Below are 16,588 nucleotides of genomic sequence, written 5' to 3' on the forward strand. Positions count from 1 at the left end.
AGCACTGCGACATTCCTGTTGGAGCAGCCAGATCTATTTCTCCTGACGCCTCAGCTGCGGGGCTAATCCCGACCGAGTGGCCGGGATGTTGCCGAGGAAATTGAAAAGAAGAGAAAAAGCGAAGAGGAGAAAAAGACGAAAGGAGAAGCCGCTGCCAGAGCTCGTCAGTCGCTCCAGACGTTTCCCCCGCGCTGTCCGTGCGTGCCGCTGCCCGGCCCCGCTGCCGGAAGCGGCGGCGCCCCCGGGCCCGCCCGTCGGGGCGGCCGCTCCCGGGCGGCCGGGAAGGGGCGGAGGGCCCGGCGGGGCGGCGGCAGCGGCAGGTGCCGCGGGAGGATGGCGGCGGGGGACCCCGAGCAGGCGCGGTACTGCGGGCGGCTCTCCTACCTCTGCCTCAAGCTCACCCTCATCACCTACTCCACCACCTTCTGGGTGAGCGGCGCTCCGGGGGTGCGGGGGGCGCGGCTCGGAGCGGGGAGTCCCACACCCCGGTGCCGCGGGGAGCGCGGTCCGCCCTGCGCAAGGCTCCGGGGTGTAGCAATAGATGGATGTTTCCGCGGCTGAGGTGGCGGCTGTCACGCCCGTGGTCGCGGGTGTCACACCCGTGGCTGTGGGTGCAGCGCCCCGTCCTTCCCGAGGGACTGACAAACTGGTTTTGGCGGATGGGGACTTGCAGAGGTTGGAAGTTTGGCAGGTAAAAATCATTCATGTGCGTATTAAAATGCAGCTCTCTCCTGCAGGGGAGGTGGGAAAATAGAGCCTTTGCCCTACAACGTCACTCCTCGGTGTGTTGGGTATGTCCTCTCCTGAGCCTTCGCAGGGTGAGGCTGCCACGCTTCAGAGTTTACAGATGTGTGGCACTTGCTGTCCTCATCCAGATGTTTGGTAAAGCCAGAAAGTCCCAGATGATGGGTCCAGACTGTGACCACCGACTTCTGACATGTGGTAAATCCACACCAGGCACCCCGTGGGCTGGATGGAGCCCCTGGGGCTCTTTGCATGTACTCTCTGTAAGCACCGTGATTTTAAAAGGTGCTTTTTTTCAGTCTCTAGGGTATTGGGAACATGCTGGCTTCAGGTGGTGCTGATGTCAGAGGTGCTCAGGCAGGGTTTTTTCTTTCTGGCGTTTTCACTTTAAACGTTGCTTAAGTTCTAGTTTGGCTGGTCTGTTTCTGTCTGACATGGTATTTACCAGTTGGAAGCATAAGGCTTTTGCTTTGCTGCGTGGGAGAAGAGGCTTAGATCCTGCAAGTTTGATAGTGAGTGTCAGATTCAACCTATGATTTTATGAACAAAGATTGAAATGCAAAGTGTTCAGGTGTAATTCAGGCTTTTCAGGATCTTGGCTATCTTTTGTCTGTCTTAACAGACAAACCAACCCTTAGGTTTAGGCTCCTGGCGCTCCCCATGCTCCTCCACAGCTATTTCGCAGTTGTGTGTTTTAGAAAAGAGAAATTCAAATTTGTTATTTTTCAAACCCCTTTTTCGCAGCATGTCCTTCTTGAAGGACCGTGTGCGTTGTCTGCTCTGCGTTTTCTGCCGACAGCAAGGGCCCTTGGTGGTGGGGTGTAAACATTCATCTGGTGGCAGAGAAAGGGCCCTTCTGAAACCATTCTCAGAGTGTCCTCGGAGGACAAAGCCTCTTTCAGGCAGCCTGAGGATTTTATTTACTCTTTGTAGTTGCTTGCTCTGGATTTTCAATGCTCTGCCTTCGTTTACAAGCAAGAGCTTCCATTTGTTGGCTGTGCCAGGGAGATGGTTTGCTCTGGGAGGGGGGAGGATGGGGGCTGCGAGAGGGGAAAGGAAGGATGGGGAATGACGGGGAATTTCCCTGGGAAGGCTGGCGCTGGGCAGCATCCTGCTGGCGCTGGGGCCGAGCACACGCTGGATTGTGTGAGGCGTGTGGGCTTCGCTCTCAGAATTTTCTTTTATTCCAGCTTAGCGAAGCAGATCTCATCAGCTGTAAATGTCAGTCGCCTCGTTCTCTTTTCAGCACTGTTATTCTTGCTGAGTTTGTTGTTTTTTGTTTCTTTTTCTTTGATTAGTGTAAATAGAAGTAAAGCTTGGCTGTGGGAGTATTGGCTTGCTTGAATATTGGGTGGTTTGTGATGTTCTGCTGCTGTTTGGGGCTTTGACCTTCTGGATGCTGAGTTCATTCAATTCCCTCCCTGCTGTTGCTGTGCCTCTGGTACGTTATGAGTGATGAACGCCCAGATTTGAGGCCCCAGGATGGCTTTAAACCACCAGGAACTAAAGATCAGCCTTATCCAAAGCAGAAAGAAAATTAAAGGATTGCTGGGAGTGTTGGAGGGGATGTTTGCTACAGGCCTTGTGGTCTTCCCCTGTCACCCAGGGCTTTTTAAAAAACTAGTTGTCACTGTAACTTTTCCAGACAACTCTTGCTGGTGAATGGGGCTGTAATGTAATTTACTTGCCCAGCTGAAACAAAATCCAGCATTTTAAACAGAAGGTGCTGTTGTTGAGCTTTATTTAAGAAAAAGAACTGTAAATACAGGGTTAATGCCTCTGCTTATAAATAAATAAATGCTTCTCTTTTCTCTTGGGAAAGCAGCTTCTGTGCATGCAAAAGCCCCTGAGAAATCCCCTGGTATTTGCTGGTGGATGCTCATTTAATGTGAGTCAAGGGCGGTTGATGTTTCCGGTATACGCAGCTGGAATTGCCAAGCTGGGAGCTGTTGTGAAGGATGCAGGATGTAAACAGTCTGTGTGTCAGTGGGTTCCCGATGTAAGAGTTGTGTTCCCACCTCCAGGCACAGGAAGGGAGAGCACAGATCGGAGAAGAGACTTCGAGGGATGACTTCTGGGTTAGCACATCTGCTTGCCATAAATAATTGCTGCTGCTGGTTTGACCATATTAAAGGTTTAAAAGATTTTTATTAAATGCTTAAAAAAATAGAAGGTAATGAAAGCCTAAATCTTGGAGGGTGTGGGGGCAAAAATGGAAGTGAAAAGCGGTGAAGATATGTGTACATAAAGATGCATTTATGTATCTTAAGCTCTTAAAGTAGGAAGTATCTTGTATTTTACTTACAGGCACCTTTCAGTCAAAAACCCCTTGAAATTTAATGCTTTGATGAGAAAACTAAGGTTAAGAAAAAGACATTTCAGTAAAAAGTTCTCGTCTTGAAACAACAAGAATTTCTCCTGAAATTCTGACCATCCCTATCAAGCTTTAATACTTGAGGTTTATGTCCAGTGTTTGGCTTTTTTACTTTTTAAGCAAGGGATCTACCAGGCAAGAGTTACTGTTGTTAGTAGCACTTTAGTGTTTGCAGGAGAATCTGGTTTTGGGGTTCCTCTCAATTTGGTCAAATTTTCCGTTGCTTTTAAAATAGCTTCAGTATATTTACTTTTAATGGATGAACCCTTCTGAGAATTTTCTCTCTTTAAATGACAAGCTGGTGGCATTCCCTCCATATTGTCCTTTGGTGTTATTTTTCATTCCCATAGAAAATCAAGAACTTTCAGTAAGTTGTTATTTATTTTAACATATCTCATAATTTAAAAAGTATTTCACCTGTTTGGCTCATGAACTTGTAACTCACATTATGGGTCCCTCTAGCCCTTTGTCCGGGTTATAGTGTGTCATACCCAAAACTAAGAAGTGAAATTAAAAATTAAGAAGCATAATTAAGAAGCATTGGTGTGCAGAGAGCAGACTCCTGTTTCCTGTGGAAATGTCAGGTCAGGAAAGGGGAATGTTGTTTATCAGGTTGCCAAAATGATTGATTTTTGTCTGGTCTCTTCCCTGAGGATGTGTCTGGCTGTTGGAGTCGGCAGGAAAGTTTTTCCACTGCAATTTTTGTGATTAAGTATTGTGGGCTATTTTTAATTTTAATTAACTCAGCATAATTCAAAGTGATTTGCAGCACACCATAGTTTTAATACCAAATGATTTTAACTTAATTAATTATTTTGATTGAAATAGCTTTACCTTGTTAAATGAAATATGTCTCTTCCTATTTCACTTGTCAGCTTTATCTGGTAGTTGCTCAAGAAAGTGACATAATTTCAAACCTGGGTTGGTTTTTTTTTTTAGTTTTTTATCTGGTGCCTTTCCCCTGATGGCAGGAGGAGTGGAGGTATAGGAAATACCTGACTGTATTTACTGAGCCTAAATGCAATAGGAGATAATACGAAGGGACAGATAGGCTGCTTGCAGACCAGCTTAGAAACTGTGTTATTTTAGAGACACATATATATTTCTATATGTTTATACACACACACAGAGAAAGACAAACAGACACGCAGAGGAGGGTCATTAATGCCATGGCAGTTGCTCATATATGTAATATATGTGATCTCAGGTGGCAATAAATTATATTTCAGCCAGTGATGTACATTTTGATTTGTTTAACTTCCAGAATGTTAAAACATGATGAAATATGTTTTTGAAATGAGCAAGTTTCATTTTTTTCCCAACTCATCTCTTTTTCTGCTTTAGTCTTTGAGGTTTTTAAAATTTTTTTGATCCAAACTTCTGCTTTGGGAGTTTCATTGTTTATAATGAATCCTGAAGTGAGCAGTGACAGGTTCCTGTGTACTCACAACCTGTCACCTCTGTGTTTACTGTGAGAAAGAGTAACATCCGTGCTCTCCTCTGTTTCTCTTCCAGGTGATCGGAGCCCTCGTCCTTGCTGTTGGGATTTATGCAGAAATTGAAAGACAGAAGTACAAAACTCTAGAAAGTGCCTTTCTAGCCCCAGCAATTATTTTAATACTTTTGGGCATTATAATGTTCCTGGTATCCTTTGTGGGTGTACTGGCTTCTCTAAGAGACAATTTATGCCTTCTGCAAGCAGTAAGTGTTGGGATTTTTGTTCCTACTTTCTGAGGCTTGTTGCTTTTGCTTTTCACTGTCCTCTGAATTCATATCCAGAACTGTGTCTGCATTGAAAAATATTTTACTGAAGTTGCTTTTTAAAACATTTTAATTAAATCTGAATTTAGTGGCCGTGGTCCCTCCATCAGGGAGCAACAACATTCGGTCTTGCCAGCAACAGAACCAGCCAGAGTCCGAGCCCAGTGCTGAGAAAAGCAGCTTCCCAGTAGTTAAGGTTTTATGGAAAATAATCAGGAATGTGAATTATCAGTCGGTGTGTATCTTGTGCAAACTCAGCTGTTGACGTACCAGTTGATGCTGGCTTCTTGTTTCAACCCAGAGGAAGTAGCTCAAGAGAGACGTCCGGCAGGCCGGTGTAGCTGGAGTCTGTCTGTCCTCCCCTGGGAAGTGGAATGAGTGGGGAGATGGAGAAATGTGTGTTCAAAGTTAGATGTGCAGCTCGGGCCTTTGCAAGAAGAGCCCTGAGGGTGAAATGAAAGGGACGTGGTTTTTCTCCCCAGTGCCTCTGAAAAGGTGAATTTTAGGGAAATTCCTGGGTAACGCTGTGGTTGCAGATGGAAGCTGCATGTGTGACTAATTAAAATTAAAGTGTGCAAACTTCGTTTTCACCTGCATAGAATCACAGAGAGTTTGGGTTGGAAGGGATGAACCTTTTAAAGGCCACCTAGTCCAACCCCCTTGCAGTGAGCAGGGACATCTTCCACTAGATCAGGTTGCTCAAGACACAGCCCAGCCTGGCCTTGTCATGTCAGTTCAGTCTAACAAAGTGCTAAATACGTGGTTTGTTATGGAGGGCAAAGCCAGAAATAACCATGGATTTTGAAGTTATACTGGAATTTTACTGAGAGCCCCTCCTTAGGCTCCTTTCCCACTGAGCGTGGTGGTGTGTCAGATGCCGGGAACATTTTCTGTTCCCATTCTGGTAGCAAACCCAGCTGGGTATTCAACAAAGCAAGTCCCTGGTGCCAGCTTCCCAGGCTGATTCCAGATTTAGCAGGAGAAAAGATACCTGTCTGGTGAATTCCTGACACTGACACTGAGCACACGGAAGTTAAAGCAGCTTTCAGAGGGGAGAATTAGGGATTATTTTCAGATGAGGGATCATAAAACTTCACACCTGATGCAGTTCACTGTTACACAGCAGACCTGAATTCACATAATGCCCAACTTTTATGCCTGAAGGGTTGGAAAAACGTTTAAAGTACTGGCATGTTGCAGCTCTCTCACGGTGCTGTGGATTTCTTCGTATTTTTCACATTTTACACACGCTTTGGTGGGCACTCATGGATGCACACATGGTTGTGCGTGAGTGCATTTGTGAGCACGTGTATATACACAGGTAAATAAATTTGGGAAGCACTAAAAGGTACAAAGCCTGGAATTTTGCTTTGATTTAGCACTGGCAATGTGGTAGGTTTGGATTATCCTAAGGTGCTGCTTAATCCACTAATTGGAAGCTGACAGGTAAGTACTGGTTTTGTAGGGGACATAAAATCATGAAGTTTGGTGTGGTTTGTAGCAGTCCATCAATGTGTTTCTCTGGGATGCTGTTGTGGAAAGGAGTATCTTGGCAGGGTAATTAGATCTAATGGTTTTGAGTCTGTTCAAAGCAGAAGAATAATGTGCTTGCCAATTGGGCAAAGCCCAGAACAGTTTAAGTGAGGAAAAAAGGCTTTCTTGTGACACTGACAGTTTTATAAAAACAACCCCATAATTTTATATTTTCCTTTAAAATGCCATGCTGAAAGCCAAGTCTGTTGGCAATTGAATGCTAGATGTAAGAGCACTAATTGAAAGAGTAATTGGGGTTGTTCTGTCTAATGACTCACTTGCACTTGTTTTTCTGCAGTTCATGTACATCCTTGGTATCTGTTTGCTGATCGAGCTGACAGGCGGAGTGGTGGCCCTGATCTTCAGGAACCAGGTGAGCTGCTTGCTTTAGGTTTTGATGTCATTCAGCTATGCTAAATAACAGCTGTTCAAGTTGTCACCTGAGCACTAATTGATAGAGGTCTGAAGACAGGTCCAGACTTTCCAGACAGAGTCTTCAGGGTTCAGCAATGGTGGGGTATGCCACCATTCTGGAGATGAATTCTGGATTATAGAACTTGGAGAAAATCTGGTAACTACAAATGTGTAATACAGGCAAAATGAGTTTCCAGCTCTTCGTGTATGAAAAAATGCTTTCTTCTGCTTTGCCGTCTGGGTCTGACTGCTGATTTGGGAAGTTTCCAGATGGACTTGGATGGATGTTTGTTAGTGGCCAAAATGTTTTGCCTCAGTTAAAGGACAGCTCTTCCCTGCCCACATCCATAAGCAACATAACTAACTTATATAGGAGACTCCATCACTGACAAGCACGCTATAACTGTGTTAAATCCTTGATTTTTCTGCACAGAAAGCAGCAGACTATTTTTTAAAGTTAGAAATGCTTTAAAACATAAATGTATTCACTATGGCAAGTACTAGATTGCTATGCTCTGATTTATAGCTGGACAGCTGTGCTTAGGGACAGGTTTCTCTCCTTGTTTTTCAAGGTTAATGGAGAAGTTTGGGTCAGTGTAGGGAGGGCAAGGAAGCATTTATGGATGCTAGGGTAGTAGCCTCTATTTAAGTTCTATTTGTTTTGCATGTCTCATCCATTTTTCCCATTCCTTTCTCTACTTCCTTTTCAAATCTGTAGAGACTAAATGAGGTTCTTGACCAGTTAGGAGGGTCCCGTGTTATTTCTTGTCACTGATGCAATAATCCTTTTTGTTCTGGTTAGTTTGTAAGTGTTGCAGTTTGTAATACTGAGAAGATGAGTGGGTGTATTTCAGGTTTTCTGACCTGTAAGGCTTTAACTTTGTCCATTTCAGCAGCTGGATTGAAAGAAAAGTTGTTACATTCTGGTTATGATTAGTCCCTGGTTTTGCTGTGCTGAGATTGTGCTGGATCTTGAAAACTAAATGCTCTTTTTTTTCTTTTCACTCATCTTCTGAACTTTAAAAACACTTTGTTGATTTAATTTCTAATATGCCATGCGGAGGAGATGCCATTTTATATCTGCCATCGCCCCACTGCCATATTTCTCAAAACAACCACTGTAAAACATACAGATACACCTTTTTTTCCACTTAATGTGGAATAAAGCTCTCCATCTGGCAATTATGGACTCTTTGGAAAATCAAATTAATGGAAAATTCATGGAAAATAAAATTCATGGTGGTGACACAGTCAAGCCTTGTCGCTCAGGGCGTGGTGCAGACCACAGTGCCAAGATCCAGCACCCAAACCCACTGCTCTGTCACCCAAAAGATGGTGAGGGTCCCCAGTGCCCAGTGGGAGGGATCATGCCTGGGGATAATGGGACCATCTCTGGGAGATGCTTGGAGAGTCTCAGCAATGAGAGGAGTCGCACTGCTGGCACTTCCCAGCCCAAACCCAGCAGGGAGGCTGCTTCTATAAAAGAGAACAGATGGTTGGTCTCTGCAGGGTTGTTCTAAGGTTTGTTTTTAACTAGTGTTTTGTTTTTTCCTCTTAAAAAAAGGCCAAAAAAGCACCTTTTCTTTTGTGCTCATCAGTTACACTTGTGACTTTATCATGCTCTTCTAATTTTGTTCCAGCCCATGTGCCCATTGTGCAACGCATAAATCTTGTTTTCCTTTTGCATTTTAGACAATCAAATTTTTGAACGATAACATTAGAAGAGGAATTGAGAATTACTATGATGATTTAGACTTCAAGAACATCATGGATTCTGTTCAAAAGCAGGTTTGCTGTTTTTTTTTTTTTCCTTGGACTAACTCAGCCACAGCTTTGAGTTTTTCCAGTGATGTGACAATCAAGTTGTTACTGATGAGGGGGATGAGATCTCGTGTGTCATCTCTTATGGTGTTGCTGCTGAGGTCAGGGCTCATCCAGCATTCCAGCTGGATTAAAAACCCTCTTACCTCACTGCAAAAAGAGAGGGCCAAAATGCAGCTTTTGCCTTGGCAGGTGCAATTCAGATGCTCAAGGTCAGATCCTACAAACCTCTAGGTTTATAGGGGCCCCACAGCTGGATTCAGACAAATTCAGTCTAAAGTCCACCCACGGCCTTGCACTAAGCGTTTCTGGCTGGTCCAAGACATTGAGAAGCCTCTTGTTAACAGGAGGCATTGGATAAAGAGAGGTGAGGTGGCATTTAGGCTGTTACAGCCTGGGCCATTGTATGGCTGCTTGAGGGCATGCAGAGAGCTCTTCGACGAGGTGGTTATTGGGAGGAAATACCAGTGGAAGAGTATCTACCTGTAATTAAAATTCAGGAATTGTGGTGAGCCCAGCTGAGCATTACGTAATGGCACGTGGCGTTGGCTCACAGCCTTTTTTTTTTAATAAGGCTAGTCTGTTGAAATGTTTATTGGGTTATTAAAGAGATCTGCCATGCAGTTCAGAGACCATAGAAGAAGCAAAACGTGTTCAGAAATGTGATGTCAGGGCCCATGTGATGTCTGTGACCGTGCCAAGTAGTGATTATTAAAAAAAATTGACTTAGGAAGTGATACATATACTCTAGGACATCATTATGGAGATGGCAGCCTGCTTTGAAAAACAAAGTTAGCATGGAAGGTCTGTGAAAAGCAGACCATCCTGAGGAAATTTTGTCATTAGACTTCATAACGCTTTAAAGTTTCCATGCACTGCCCAAAATTATGGATACGTACAGCGAATGTACATGTTAGTGATTAAATGAATTCCTCCTTTTCCCTTCGTTTAAAGTATAAAGAGAATATTTATATTAAGTCAGTGTAATTTTACAGTATTTATTTGCTGGATTTCAGTTCTTCTAAATTACACCCACAGTGTTTTGGTGAGATTAATTTGTGCCTTATAGCAACGCTTTTGTCTTTTAGGCCCAGTTGGAAATGTAGTCATAATCCTGAAAACAACTGCAGAGGTAGATTACAGGTCAAGATAGAGTCAATGTAAAAACATTGCTTAATGATGTCCAGACCTGGAAAGATAATTTTTCAACTCAGAAAATATGGAAGGTGGAACTTAGCACCAAGTACTTTGCTCTGGCACTCTGGGTTATCGTTCAATGACTGACAGAGGAATATTACCTATATCTTTAATTCTTTTAAATTGTATTTATGATATACATTCATACATGCCTTGCTGATAAAACAAAAGAAGTTTTTGGTAGCTCAGGGTTTTTAAAATTGTTTTATTCTTACTTTGTTTTCTACTTATTCAAAGAGTTTAAGATAAAAGTTTTTTTTCCTTTTCCTTTTGGAACCATAGAACCATTTAGATTGGAGAAGACCTTTAAGATCATTGAGTTTTGTATCTTTTTTTTTTTTTAAATCCAGTTTAAGTGCTGTGGTGGGGAAGATTATAGAGATTGGTCCCAAAACGTGTACCACAACTGTGCAGCTCCAGGACCACTGGCCTGTGGGGTGCCCTACACTTGCTGCATCAGAAATAAGGTAAATCCCAGCATCTCAGCATCTCTGGTGTTCACTTAAGAAGGTACCTGACTTAAGAAGTCTGGGGTAAGAAGTGAAGGAAAATGGGTCCTTCCCTCCCCTAGTGGATCTGTGGGTCTTGACAGCTTGCAAAGGAGAAAATAATGGATTAGATGTGTTGGCTGTGGTCCATTTTAGTGACTCACTTCCCAGCCCCAGAAGGGATATTGGGTGCTCCTCTAATCTCATGGCTTGCCTGAACCCAAGCTGCTTAAAATTCAATTTTGCTGGTGTTTTCCCCAGGGTTTGCTGCTCCAGCTTTGCCGGGAAGCCTGGGACCTGATTGCTGCTGTGGGTGCGGGTCAGAGTTATGTGCTCCAGCTACTGTGTGAATTAAAAACCAAACAGAATGACCTTGTCATCTCCAGAATAATCAAAAAATGTGGGCAACTGACCTCAGAGTCAGGGCATGCTTGTGGGCACAGGTCTGCCCCAACCCATCCTTGAGAACTACCTGCCTCTAAAATCCTTTAAGGACTGGAGTCTGGACCAGTTTCTCAGTCTGTGATGAACTGGTACTAACTGGTGCTGACAGCACCTAGGAGCAGGCATTGATTTTAATGTAAATGTGTTTTAATTAAATTTTGTAATTCACTGCTCTTCATTTGAGGGGTGCGTACAATGCTGAATTTGATAAACAACTGTTCCTCAACTACTCCAGTACGGGCAGTCCCTGTCTCACTGGGTTTTGGGCTTTGGTCTGAACACGAGTCAGAGAGATTCGGTGTATGTCAGAGTAGAGCTCATGATGAGTATCCTGCTGCTGCCTGGTTTGGGCTGCCCTTTCAACATCTGCCTTGAGCATGGCTGTTTAATTTTTAAAAAGGAAAAATAAATGCAATGGTTGTGTCAGTAACCCTGCTAGGTGTTGCTGAGAAATGTGTATCATAGGAGGGTGTTTATTACGTATGCTTACACATTTTTGGTGTGTGAGAATGGGTCTGTTTAAATCTGCAATGAGCTTTGATTTATTCTCAGAAACCAAAGCTAAACAGTTATGCTTTGAGTCTTAGGTGTTTGAGAGGAAGAAGTGTGTGTGTGTGAAAGTAGTACCTGCTGATCTGCAGCTGCATGGAGCAGAACAACTCAGGATTTTGCCTTCAGAAAAGGGAAAGCACTGAAATAAAAACTTCTTCAAGGAAAAAGGGGGAGTATATTCTCCATATGCTTCATTGACAGCTGGGGATGGGGGGATTAGGCTGCTTGTAGCCCATGAAGTGTTAAGCTCAGAGAAGTTACTTGAAAGGCAAGGAGAAGCCCCAAATTGAAGTGTAGTTCCTCCAGATGCTGCAGTGTGTGAGGGCTAGTGGCTCTGCAGCAGGGGGATGCTGTTGCTGTGCCATGTGGAGTCCGGGCAGTGCAGCACGGTGACACCAGCACCAGGGCTGTGTGCATGGCTGCCTTGGGGGAAAAACAACCAGAAGATGCATCAGTCTTATATGTTTGACAAATCTGTCCAAATACAGGCTGGTTTCTGTCCTGCAAAGCTACAGATATGGTTTGTGATTACTCATTGGTTTTGTAGTCATGGAAAACTCCCGCTAATGTTGGTGGCTGGATTCTGATCCTCTGTAAAAGCCTTTTGCTAACATGAGCCAGCTCATACTGGGGGGACTCTAAAGGAACTGTTTAAGTCAAATTATTTATTAAAGACTTACACTAGTGTAGCAGATAGAAGGTAGTCCCAAATGCCTATAATCCTCTGTTCTCAATGCATTTATCTCCTCTGCATACAGTTGCTTATGCCACAATGTCCTGTTAGCAAATTCTGTGTTTCAGATTAAATGGTGGGACTGCATTCCTTGTGGTCACATATTTTCAGAGTGACCATGTGTCAGTCAGTCAGGCTTCAGCAGTTTTGGGAACATGAAATCACTCACAGCCAACGCAGCATGCTGGTGCCTAATACTGATACTGACTTCCACGTGTATTTATTACCTGTGGTTGGCAGATAGGTACCCCACACAGTTTCCCAACAGCCCCGTGGAACAGTCTGAGCTTTTCCTTCTAGAAATGTGCTGAACCTTGTTTGTCAGACAGTTGCACGTTCAAGGTGAGAGCTCAGCTTTTTTCGGGGTCTTTAAAACTTTGCCCCTGACTGATACTCCTGCCATTTTGTACCATCCGTCTTCCATCTTTGGAAAACATTCCTCTTCCTTCTTGGGAAGGTGACCTGGCACCCCCAGGCTACTGCTCAGAGGCTACCAGCATTTAGAAATCTTCATTCTTACATTTTGTTTTAATTTTGAAGGACTGTTTTTGGTTGTCCAGAGAAGCTGTGGCTGCCCCATCCCTGGCAGTGTCCAAGGTCAGGTTGGACGGGGCTTGGAGCAACCCGGTCTACTGGAAGGTGTCCCTGCCCATGGCAGGAGGGTGGGAACTAGATGGTCTTTAAGGTCCCTTCCAACCTAAACCATTCTAGGATTCTAGGAATGTATATCAATAATGCAGGGTTCATTCTGGTTTATTTTCCTCATTTACATATTCTCATTTTCCTGCATGTCTTTGGCTTTGTTCGCTGCTTCCTTTTATGCTGGTGGGTTTTATGTTGGATGATTTGTAAGTGGACAGTATTTTCAGGTTCGTTTTTCCAGGCTTTCAAGGTAGAACCCATGGAAGACATTGCATGGCTACAGAAAATGCATTAGTAATAATGTGGTGAATGCAAGCACTCAGTCTCTTTTAAATATATGAGTTTTATATTCATATATATATAATGGCATATAAAATTATATTGTAATGAATTTAGTCTTGTAAAAAGCATTCATAATATTGGAAATTATTTGAAACTGAAGATATTTCCGAGCTTAAATTTGTCATTGTGTTGGCATGAAGGCTGTGTTAACCCCTGATTTTAGTAATAAGATATATTTAGCTATTAAGGCTTTAAAATGAAATCCAGCTGTTCATTCTGTGGAAACAGCTGTGTCACAGCTCTGTCATAGCTCGTGTTGGTTGCTGGTGCCACCCTGGGTTTGTTGGCTAGAAATGGTTCAAATGTCTTGTGTTGTGACACGCTGACAATACTCGTTCCTCTAAAATCGTGTAGAGCTCTAACTAAATCTGACACTGGGGCTGCTGGGATAAACTGGTATCAGACTGGGAAATAACCCTGCCATTGCTGTTACATGAGCTGGGTGAACAAAGGAGTAAAAATAATATTTTTGTGGTTTTAGTTTTCTGCTGCAGTTAATATTTGTTGTTTTCTTTTCAGACAGACATTATCAACACTATGTGCGGATACAAAACCATCGACCAAGAGGTAACATAGCCAGTGCCCACTCCGTCATGGCAGAGAGGGCTGCTTCTCTGCATTTTTTTTGGTCTGTTATAAAGTTGTCTTCTGTGTGCTTAAATCTGCCATGCAGTTAAATCAGCAATTAAAATGTTTTTTTTTTCCCCAGAATAATTTCTATCTATGAGAAAAAACTAATCTTGTTTGATTTTTGTATCTTCCCTTTTTTGCATTTTCAACGATTCCTTGTTTGTTGACAACTTCTCCAAGTTAATTGCATAATTAATGCACAAAAAGCTGCTTTCTTAATTTTAAGCAGTGACTTGAGTTGGGGAAAGCTCTTAGTATTAAAAGCTAAAGTTTCTCAGTAAAATTGGCATTGATAAAGCCAATTTAGCTGTGTCTTAAGTATTTTATATCCCAGTAGTGGGTGTTTTATTTTTAAGCCTATAATAGTTATTCCTGGAAGAGAAGTGGGACTTCCCCGGTTGTGTTGGCTGCCTTCTCCTCCCTCCAAGAGTGGGATGGGGGCCTCCTCCTTCAGCCTTCCCTTTTGGGAATAGCCCCAGTGACTCCAGAGGAGAGACTGCCAGCTCAAGGCAATAATTGCGGAGTGATTAAGAAGGGAAATCAGTAATTGGATCTGCCCTGAGTTCTCCACTCCTGGCTTTGGAGTGCTGGGGCGGGGCGGGGCAGGGCGGGGGGCGGTGCTGGTCTGAAAAAGCTCCTCTCCCCAGCTCATTTGAGGCACTTGGAGCACAATGCCAGCCTCGGTTGTTGGTTTTTGGGATTACCGGTTATCTTTAAATACAATTTATCTTCATTTAGATTCATTGATTTATGGCTTAATCATCTGAACGCTCCAGCCGGGCTCTAACACGGAGCACTTAAGCATATGCTTAACTTTACTCCATTCATCTGCTTAGGATCCTCTGCAGCCTCAAGTGCTTTCTATATTATGGGTTGGGGTCACAGAGCAACACAGCTTGCAGGACTGAATCTGAGATCCTCTTGTTCCTGCCCTTTTTAGGGTCTTTTTGCAAAGCACTTGGTCCACAATTTATATTTTTCCTCTGCTGTACTTTCAACTTGGAAGCAGAGATGAAAGCTAAAGAGAGACTTTTCTGCTTTCCAAGTGGTCTTAAATGAGAATTGGGTGCATTTCTTGTAGAAAAATAGCTGCAACAAACAGGTTTAAGACAATGAAATAACTTACTCAAGTGTAGAATAACTTAAAAAAAATAGAGTAATTTGTTGAGGTGGGGAACAGCTTAACAACAGATGGAAGAATCAGTGATGAGGTCTTTGTTAAACTCAGTGGGTTTAGAGGTGGGAAGGCAAATCTGCCTCCCTGAACTTTGAGTTGCCACATGTATCACATACCAGTGGAACTGCCTGTTGAACCCTTACTCTGATATTTTGCAGCGCTTGAGTGTTCAGCATGTTATCTACGTCCGAGGGTGCACGAATGCTGTGCTCATTTGGTTTTTGGACAACTACAGCATCATGGCTGGCGTGCTGCTCGGCATATTGCTGCCCCAGGTAAGAGAGGGCCACTGCGTTAACTGTGAGAGGGAACATCTGATTTGTTGCTACGGTATGTGAAATCTCATTTGACTGTAATTGTCATTTTCTTTTAGAATTTAATGTAACTGATAAGCTGAGGTGGCACGCTGGTAATTTAGTAGCATCACTGTGATATTTTGCAGGATTTGGTGAGGTAATTTGCTTTTGCTTGGGGTTTTTTTTGAGTCCTCCCCTAGCTGTGACAACTGGGACTTTCTAATGCTCTGATGGAATAAGCTGCATGTGATGTCTGACTGGGGCTGCCCCTTCCTTTCGCAGTTCCTGGGAGTGCTGCTGTCCTTGCTGTACATCACTCGGGTGGAGGACATCATCACAGAGCACAAGCTGAGCGAGAGCCTGTTCGAAGATGTGCGGCACAGATCTGCCCCTGAGTTAGCTGGAGCTGGCTGCTGCATGTGTTACCCGGGGTGACTTGGGGAACCCAAAACGCAGCTAAACCCAGGCAAACCCACCAGCTTTGGTTCGTGCTGCCTGTTGCAGACTGTGGGGAGGTGAACCAGCCAGCAGCCGGCGGTGGGTGCGACCCAGGACACACCGGAAGGGCCCTGCGCTGCCGACGGGATCGCGGCGCTGCCGGAGGGTGGGTCTGTGGATCATTAAATCTCCTCTTGAGTGATTGCTGAGTGATAACACAGCCAGAAAATCTGTTCTGGGAAGATATGAACGTCGATTTCTAGGAAGTGTCTTTGCGTCTTGGGATGTCGTATTTAAGTGTTTGTCCTTTTCCAACTTTATTTTCTTACTCCTTTGAAGAGAGATTTCTTACCGATCTACATGGTGAATATTAAATGTGTTTAATAATGGAGTTTTATGCTAATCATGATGAATTTACTGACAATAATGGATGTGATGCTGATCGCTTTCATTGCTCAGTCCTCTGTGCCTTTTAATAATGGGGCAAATGCCAATGTCAAATCGGTCAGGTAATGCTTGTTATATTTTTTAATGCAGTTTATTACTGTCTGGCTTTTGTATAAACTTACAGGATGTTTGAGTCTTGGATGTACTGTATTTTTCCCCGTTAGTAAATTAACTAGATGATTTATGACCTTCTATTTTTTTGGAGTTCTGTATGTCAGATGTTTCTAAAATTTACTGTCAAAATAAAAACAATGAGTTGTTTTTCTTAAAAAAAAAAAAAAGCACATAGGTTTTGTTTAAAATGCTTTTTATTCTTTTAGATAAGTTAAGCCTGTCCCTCAAACACTAAATCAAAAGGTAGAAATAGCAGGAGCTGTGATTCTGGCCTGGGTGCTGCCTGCCTGGGGTTTTGGAGAGTCACTGAACATCTGTGCCTCCCTTGCTTCTCTAAGTCTACCAAGAGCTCCGGGGTTTTTGTTGGTGTTCTTTTGTCCTGAGCATTTCTCTGCAGCCTCTCCAGCCCCAGCCAGGCCTGCAGGCAAAATGCAAAACTTA

At 43.5% G+C, this 16,588-nt stretch overlaps 1 protein-coding gene across 3 annotated transcripts; it reads left to right on the forward strand.

Moving 5' to 3' along the window:
• The first annotated feature begins 282 nt into the window (after positions 1-282).
• On the forward strand, positions 283-16,297 carry TSPAN15 (tetraspanin 15). Of its 3 annotated transcripts, none has more exons than XM_042033469.1 (8): positions 283-429; positions 4,634-4,819; positions 6,711-6,785; positions 8,519-8,614; positions 10,195-10,311; positions 13,565-13,612; positions 15,011-15,127; positions 15,431-16,297. In XM_042033469.1, the coding sequence occupies exons 1-8, from the start codon at positions 334-336 to the stop codon at positions 15,581-15,583; spliced, it is 888 nt and encodes a 295-aa protein (XP_041889403.1). In that variant the 5' UTR covers positions 283-333; the 3' UTR covers positions 15,584-16,297. The 3 variants fall into 3 exon arrangements, with proteins under 3 accessions (XP_041889403.1, XP_041889404.1, XP_041889402.1); XM_042033468.1 differs by lacking the exon at positions 283-429 and adding an exon at positions 485-691; XM_042033470.1 differs by lacking the exons at positions 283-429; positions 13,565-13,612; positions 15,011-15,127; positions 15,431-16,297 and adding exons at positions 466-691; positions 11,364-12,648.
• Positions 16,298-16,588: the final 291 nt, after the last annotated feature.

The sequence above is a fragment of the Corvus kubaryi genome, unplaced genomic scaffold, assembly GCF_017639235.1.
Source record: "Corvus kubaryi isolate FWS band 111438036 unplaced genomic scaffold, C.kubaryi_AGA036_p1.0 37357, whole genome shotgun sequence".
Lineage (NCBI taxonomy): Eukaryota > Metazoa > Chordata > Aves > Passeriformes > Corvidae > Corvus > Corvus kubaryi.